The following is an 8,393-nucleotide window of genomic DNA, read 5'->3' as shown; positions in this document are numbered from 1 at the left end:
GATACTACTACATGTGGAGAATTGGCTAACTTTCTAATGATGGGGATCACACTATGATGATGATGATGCATATTGTCATGGTGATGTAGGAGGGTGTGGTGATGACACATGATGTGATGACCATAGGCAGGCCATGAAGATGGTTATGTAGGTTGCTGAGATAATGATGTAGGACGTGTTTTTGTTGGAGATCATGTTGATGATGAAGTATTGAGAAATATGTCATAAGCTAAGTCTATCTCCTGTGTATGTACTAATTAAAAGAGAGGCTATATATAAAGTGACTTGAAAGTCAATTTAAAGGTATCTTTCACTTTGTGAGGTACTTTGTGTGTATGTTGTAGACAATGGAAGAAAGAGAAGATGAAGAAGAACTTCGATTGAGTCTCCATATCCTATGCCACCTCCCTTCTTTTGTGCATGTAGATCGAATCCTTTCAATTGGTATCAAAGCGGGAGTGTAAGAGCAAAAGATTGGATTGTGCAGCGCAACAAATCAAACTCTACATCAAATTGAGAACCAGCTTTTTTCTTTTAAATCAGGTACAAATCCTTGACTAATCCACCCAAAGTAGATACATGGATTCAAAGAGCCATTGGAGCTCAAATTTTGGGGTATTATTACCAGATTGAATGTATTTGCAAGCCATGGAAGGCTGCAAATTGATGTATGATACCAAGGATTTGGTCAATTTTGGTTACAAATTTGGTTCATGGTTGGATGCCAAAATCTTGGGGGAATCTTAAGCTCAAAGCCTGCCTAATGAGGGGGACTTGCTTGTAGGAAAGAAACTCAGGGTCAACTAGATACTCAAGCACAGGGTCTACTTATCAATGGAAGTAAGGGATTTTCTTCAACACAGAGAGAGAGAGAAAGAAGAGAAAGAGAAAATATTATTTATGTATTTAAAAAAACCATTGCTTATGGTTACAATAGAGCTTGACACTCCTAATTGAATCGAGCACGATGAGAGAATGCATCAGTTGTAATCGATTAGTATAGTAGTGCACATAAAATGCTTGGTGAAATTTAGCACTAGTAGCCATGCTTTTTGTCCCTTTCTCTAAGGCTTCTTAAGCCTTATCTAAACCTTAATACTTAAAAAGTGCCCCCCCCCCTTGCTGAATCCTTTTCACACTCAAAGTATTGAACTTGTTCACCCTGACAAAAATCCTTCTCAATTTTTTGGAAGAAGGAAATAATTTTTCTTCAAATTTCTCAAAATATAATTATATTTGTTAAATATATGTATAAGATACCATCTCAATGGAGGATAGTTCCAAAAAGATTTAGTACCTCTTCCTCAAAAATTATTTCCCGAACCTTGAGAATAAGTGTTAACCAAAAAAGACCACGTGGATTCACTCATCTCGATAGTCTCGAATGCTTAATCCGAACTCTACACAAGAAGAAGCGGTGGATACCGCGTCAATTGCATACAAATCCTCCGTCAAGCTCACATTATGGAATGGCTACGAGAGAGGATGAGACAACTATAAAAGCTCCAACTGCAGGCGTATACGCATCACACGCGCGCTCTCTCTCTCTCTCTCTCTCTCTCCTCTGTGCTCGTCTGTTGGTCTCTGCGGAATACAGAGTCCACTCGTCCGTAATTCATAGCAAAATGGTCAGAAGCAGCATCTTGTCTTGTTTCTTCTCATTCTGTTACTTCTGCTGCGCCTGCTCTCTGTTCAATGGATCCGTCCTCGCGAGCGATGCCGACCCTCTGCAAGACATATGCGTGGCAGACGTCAACTCCACCATATTCAAAGTGAACGGCATGGTCTGCAAGGCCGAGGCGATGGCTATCCCAGAGGATTTCGCCTCCTCCTTCATCGCCAAGGCCGGGAACACCTCCAACCCCTTGGGTTCTGCTGTGACCCTGGCCAATGTGGCCAAGTTCCCGGGCCTTAACACCTTGGGCATCTCCATGGCGCGCATCGACTACGCCGTTGGTGGACTCAACCCGCCGCACGTCCATCCGCGCGCCACTGAGCTGCTGTATGTGCAGCAGGGGTCCCTGTACGTAGGGTTTGTGACCACAGGCAACGACAAGCTGTTTGCCAAGACAGTGAAGGAAGGGGATTTGTTCGTCTTCCCCAAAGGGCTGGTCCATTTCCAGCTGAATGTTGGGCGGGAGCCTGCTGTGGGGATTGCTGCCCTCGCCAGCCAGAACCCTGGCACCTCCCAGGTGGCCAAGGCCCTCTTCGCATCCTCGCCTGCCATCGACGACGCCGTCCTGGAGAAGGCCTTCCAAATAGCCGCTGCTGAGGTTAAGCATCTCAAGACCGTCATCCGCAAGAGCTGATGAAGCGATTCGTTGCATCCCTTTCTCTGATCTCTCGTCACTAATAAGGTGCCGTTTTGTTGCATGATCATCATTTTCACCATATCTTTGTTGTTCGACTTACCGCTTTGCATAAAATCTAGCACAGCTGATCACATCAATGGATCAGCACAGCTTATCGGCCACATTGCATTTGCTTCCTCAGCTGATCTACTTCTCCTCAATTGTCAACTGTTTGCCGTAGCACATCGATGATCCCTCTTTGCTCTCATGCCCCGACCTGTTACCATAATTTTCTGCACAATCTAGCACGTTTGATCAGCCACGCTTAAGTGCGCGCTTATTGCTTCCGATCGATCGATCTCTCTCTCTCTCATGATCGCGTGGCAAATTGATCACTCTATACCAAGCACATATTGTACCAGATGCGCGTATGAAAGCATAACAGCTACCACGAAATACGTTCAAGAGCTATTTTGAAAGCCCCTTCCATATTTGAGCGAATGAACCCCTTTTAATAGCAAACTTACAAACCTCGCTGGAAAATCCCTCCCATAAATTTCATCACTTACATTTCCCGCAAATGAGAATCAGAGAACCCCTCCCAGCGCACTAATGGATTGTCTACTTTAACATGTTCTTCTACTTCGTCTAAAAAGAAACATGCTCACATACGAATATTCTCCAACCTAACCTACTTTCTTACCTACTATCCTAACCTAACCTGCTAGCGAACCTACTAATCTCTTCTAAAGAGTATCAATGTACTAGCCTATGGAGGACCCAAGGATCACTTAAATATTGACTTTACCATGTACTAGCCTATTAAAGACGCGAGAATCACCTAAGTATTGACTTCACCACGTAGTAACCTTATATATTCACTACAACATATAGACCCAATAGCGACATTTAAAGCGATAAAATTATTCATGGAAAAAATTACCTTTGTCATCGCTATTTGCGCCTTAATTAGTGACGTGATGAATTCATTGCTATTAGCATCGCTAACTAACTAGCGACACAAATAGCGACGAAAATAGTGATGCTAATAGCGACGGTTGTAGAGTAAATATTTGACACAAATAGTGACGGTTACAGAGGGGCAGAAAATCAGGTGGTATGGCATACAACCATGCCACCCTTCTAGCTATATGCACTAAATATTCTTGTATATTTCATTTCCAATGCCACCTACACCTAATGTCTAAAAATTGTGTATCATATTTTTTTAAAGAAAGGAATCCGCTGATTGCAAAAGCTAGATATAATCAATTCAAAAAGGTATTACGCAAGGAGCTTTTTTATCACTTGCTTAGGCCTGAGAAGAAGAAGAGCTTGTGATTGCAAAAGCTAGATATAATCAATTCAAAAAAGTATTACTCAAGGAGCTTTTTTATCACTTGCTTAGACCCAAGAAGAAGAGCTTCACTTCAAGCTTTCATTGCAGTCAGGACCCTGAGGTATGAATAAGTCCCATCGATCTTCTACTCACTTTAGCTTATTCCAAACTTGTTCAAGTCTTTTTAGGGGAGCATTTGGACATTTGTAAGCGTTATACCATGGTGTTGGAGCTAGAAACACTTATATAGGGAGTGGTAGTGTCTCTGAGCTCTACTTCCTTTCTTGAGCTGAGACTAGTTGTTGTACTCCAAGTAGCTCCCTAAAATGAACAAATTTCTCTTTACCAAGTGATTTGGTAAATATATATGCTACATCGTCTTCTGTCTTCACATGAAGTAGATCAATCTGCCCCATAAGTACAATTTCCCTAATAAAATGGTAGTGAATCTCTATGTGTTTGGATCTAGCATGATAGACGGGGTTTCTAGCCAAAATCACATTACTGAGGCTGTCACAATGCAATGTAACTTTGTTGTCCAACTGGATATCCAGATCATGTAGCAATTTCACAAGCCAAAGTGCTTTGTATGCCACTAAGGCTGCACCCCTATATTCAGCCTCTGTATATTAGAAAAAGCAATGGTGGGTTGCTTCTTACTACTCTAGCTAATCATATTGTTGCCCAAACTGAAAGCATAGCCACTGGTTGAACTCCTATCATAGACACAACTAGCCCAATTAGCATCCATACAACCTGTCAAGACAAATGATTTCCCATGCTCATAAAACAACCCATAATTAGCAATACCCTTCACGTACGGCACAATCCTCCTGACTGCATCTAAGTGTGGCTTACAAGGTTTTTGGATAAGCTAGCTAGTCATCCCCACTACATAACTCAAGTTAGAATAGGCAAGTTTGACATTCTGATCCAATGGTGTTTCCATGGCTTTACACTCCATCATGATATAATTTAGCAATATATCATGAGCATATTGTTTTTGCAACATCCATATCTCTTAAGGTGTAGACAAAACCTTAATCCCACGAAAGTACTTCATCTCACCAAGATCCTTGACTTTGAATTCAGCCTATAACATTGCTTTAATTTCAAAAATTCCATGATCATGATCTCCATTGATGATCAAATCATCGATATAAACCACTAGAAAAACATAACCATGCTCTCTCTTCTTTGTAAATAGGATGTGATCTGCATGACCTATCTAAAAACCAAGATACTACAAATAAGTGCTTATGTGAGCATTCCATGCTCTCAATGCATGTTTGAGTCCATACAATGTGTTTTTTAGTTTACACATATATGTCGGATAATGAGAGTGTACATAACCCTCGGCTTCTCCATATACACCACTTCAAGCAAGTCACCATTCAAGAATGCATTTTTGACATCCACCTGCCATAATTTCCAACCCTTAGAAGCCTCTAATACAATGCTTATTCTCATCGTTGCCATCTTGGCAACTGAGGTGAAAGTCTCCTCATAATCTATGCCGTACTATTGTGCATATCCCTTTGCAACCAATCGGGATTTATATCTTTCCAATGAACCATATGACTTGCATTTCACTTTATAAACCCATTTTCTTAAAGACATTGAACTCCTCATCCTTGTGCTTCAGAATGTACAACCATGTGTGTTAGCTGAAATCATCTGTCCTAGCGATAATAGATTCTTGTAGATTTTGCTCTTCTATCTATCCAACCGACTGCAGATTCTTGGTAATAGAAGGTACATGTAGTACATCGTGTAGGCTCTTCTTTATGCCATCAGACAAAAATCATGAGCAATGGAACCATACCTATACGTTTAATATCATGTTGTATATCATCACCAGTACATACAAATCCATGAGACCCTACTACTAACTCATCAAATCATTCGCCATGAGGAGTCATATGATTGGATGCTCCTGAGTCTATATACGATTTCTCATATTTGCCTTGCTTAGGTATATTCTTTGATACATGTTGCATAGCAAATAATCTATCTCCCTAATCATCCTAAGCACCACTAAAAGGTGCATAATGTCCATGCTACCTACCTTTTGCCTTCATATTAGCTTGCTTTTTATGGCAATCCTTCACAATCTGCCCATATTTTCGGTAATAATGACAGTCTCTTTATCCCTATTAGACTACTCATGCGACTGCTAGGAGCCACCTCTTCCTCTAGGTGATCTCCCCCTACCTCTAAAGGATCTAGATCCTCGTTATCCTTGCATATTTGAGTTGTGCCAAGTATTTTGATGTTGCTATCTATGTGTGTTTCGAGTGTCTTCTCGATCTCAAAAAGCTCCATGAACTACCACCTCTAGCTTGCTGACTAGAGTAAAAGACAATGTCTCTACCCTAAGATGTGCTTGAACATGTATTCAAGCCAAGCTTTACTTCTTCATGTAATAGCATTGTAAGTAACTCATCCCAATAAGGGGGTTCTGCTCTCACAAAAATGGACGTATCAAATGCCTTATACTCCTTGCCTAACCCATTCAATGTCATTGCAATCTCCCTTGTGTTGATCTCTCTCTCACACAATCTCCCTTATGTCAATCTCTCTCCCTTATTCTATGTATACATATTTTCATCAACAAAAAGAAAGAGAGAAGTAAAGAAAAGAGAAAAGAAAAGAGAGAAGAGAGAATGCACTTACCTCAAAGCTTGAAGAAGAATCATTTCGCGCTTCTCTCCTCCTTCTTCTTCTCCTTCACAGGTTCCCTCCTTCTCCTTTGTAGTTGTCCCCTCTCTTTTAGTGGATGCGGTGGTAGAAGCAGTCTCTCTCTCTCTCTCTCTCTCTCTCTCTCTCTCTCTCTCTCTCTCTCTCTCTCTCTCTCTCTCTCTCTCTCTCGCATTGATCTCTCTCCCTTCTTCTCTCTATACATCTCTTCATCAACAAAAAGAAAGAGAAAAGTAAAGAAAAAAGAAAAAAAATTGAGAAGAGAGAATGCACTTACCTCAAAGCTTGAAGAAAAATTCTTTCACGCTTCTCTCCTTCTTCTTTTCCTCTTCACAGTTTCCCTCCTTCTTCTTTGCAGTTGTCCCCTCTCTTTTTGTGGTGGATTGGTGATGGCAACGCTCTCTCTCTCTCTCTCTCTCTCTCTCTCTCTCTCTCTCTCTCTCTCTCTCGCATTGATCTCTCTCATTTATTCTCTCTATACATCTCTTCATCAACAAAAAGAAAGAGAGAAGTAAAGAAAATAGAAAAACAAAGAGAGAAGAGATAATGCACTAACCTCAAAGCTTGAAGAAGAATCCCTTCATACTTCCCTCCTTTTTCTTCTCCTTCACAAGTTCCTTCCTTCTCCTTTACACTTGTCTCCTCCCTCTTCATGGATGGTGGCAGTGGTGGTGGGCTCTCTCTCTCTCTCTCTCTCTCTCTCTCTCTCTTGTTTACAAATATGTAAAATGCCATGCTTGGATTTTGATACTTTTTTATGAAGCCCCTCTCTCTCCCCTTTTTTATTTCTCTTCGTCTCTCTTTTCCTTCCCCTCCCTTCTTCTCTCTATTTCTCTCCCTCCTTCCATCCCCACTTTCACTCAATGCATCTCGTTGCAAACACAATCAAAGATAAAAAATAAAAAGCTTAAGAAACAAATGTATTGAAAGAAATGTCACTCCACCTCTCTTTATCTCTCTCTCCACCCTCTCTCTTAACTTTTCTTTCTTAACCTTCTCTCCCATTCTCTCATTGTTTTCCTATTTCTCGCTCCCTCTCTCTCGCTCTCTATTTTTTTCTCTCTATCTCTGTTTCTCCCTCTCTCTCTTCTTTTCACTCTCCTCCCTATCTTTACCTTACCCTTCTTTTCTACCTCATCCTCCTCTCTTCCTTCCCTCTCCCTCTCTCTATTTCTCTCTATTTCCCTTTCTTTGTTTTCTCTCTCTTTGTTTCTCTCCCATCTCTCCCTCGTTGCTTCTCTCACTCATCCTCCTCTCTCTGTCGTTGTTTCTCACACTCATCCTCCTCTCTCCCTCCCTTCATCTCGCATGTCTCTCTTCCTTTTTCTATTTGTTTCCTTTATCCCTTTTCCCTTCCTCTTTCTCTCTTCCTCTCCCTTCCTTCTTTTCCCTACCTCCCTCCCTATCTTTCCATGCATCTCTTTGCAAAAGAAAAACAAAAAAAGAAAAGAGGAGAATACAAAAACAAAGCAAGAAAAGGCAATGTACATTCCTCAAAGGCCAGAAGATGAAACCCTTTGTACCTTCTCTTCACACCTTCCCTCCCTTCTCCCTTGCACACTTCTCTTTCTTCTTCATGTGTAGCAGCAGGGGCAGTGATACTTGCGATGAGCTCTGCCTCTCTCTCTCTCTCCCTCTTCCTCTCCCTCTCCCTCTCAAAGCTTTAAGCTCTCTCGCTCTCTCTTTTATTCTTTCTCACAAATGTTTTCTCGACAAATGTCACGCTTGGTTTTGAAAACCTTTTTCTCAGACCAATGTCGCTATTAGCATTGCTATTTGTGTCACTATTTGCATCACTAAAAGCATAACTATTAGCGTTGCTAAAAGCATCACTAAAAGCATCGCTATTAGTGTCACTATTGGCATTGCTAATACATTTAGTGACGCTAATAGTAACACTTTTAGCTATGCTTCTTTTTTGCATGGAAAATGGCAGTCTCTATCGCCCCATTCCCTTGTAGTGATTGCCTAACTGCTAATTTAAATTAGACCTACTAATGCCATCTACCAATAATCTAAAATACAACCCTATCTAATATTCTAAGATAGCCTTCTAACCTACC

At 41.0% G+C, this 8,393-nt stretch overlaps 1 protein-coding gene across 1 annotated transcript; it reads left to right on the top strand.

Moving 5' to 3' along the window:
- The first annotated feature begins 1,518 nt into the window (after nt 1-1,518).
- On the top strand, nt 1,519-3,142 carry LOC148038537 (putative germin-like protein 2-3). Its single transcript, XM_087673215.1, has one exon. The coding sequence runs from the start codon at nt 1,626-1,628 to the stop codon at nt 2,307-2,309; it is 684 nt and encodes a 227-aa protein (XP_087529341.1). The 5' UTR covers nt 1,519-1,625; the 3' UTR covers nt 2,310-3,142.
- Nucleotides 3,143-8,393: the final 5,251 nt, after the last annotated feature.

The sequence above is a fragment of the Lygodium microphyllum genome, chromosome 3 (genome assembly GCF_053477565.2).
Source record: "Lygodium microphyllum isolate KBCC chromosome 3, Lygodium_microphyllum_v1.1.10, whole genome shotgun sequence".
Classification (NCBI taxonomy): domain Eukaryota; kingdom Viridiplantae; phylum Streptophyta; class Polypodiopsida; order Schizaeales; family Lygodiaceae; genus Lygodium; species Lygodium microphyllum.
The sequence above is the reverse complement of the archived record's forward strand: the minus strand, read 5'-3'. Positions and strand labels throughout refer to the sequence as shown.

Bases quoted from the DNA above. Each gene is read 5' to 3' on its own strand.
- LOC148038537 (XM_087673215.1), top strand. From the start codon at position 1,626: ATGGTCAGAAGCAGCATCTTGTCTTGTTTCTTCTCATTCTGTTACTTC.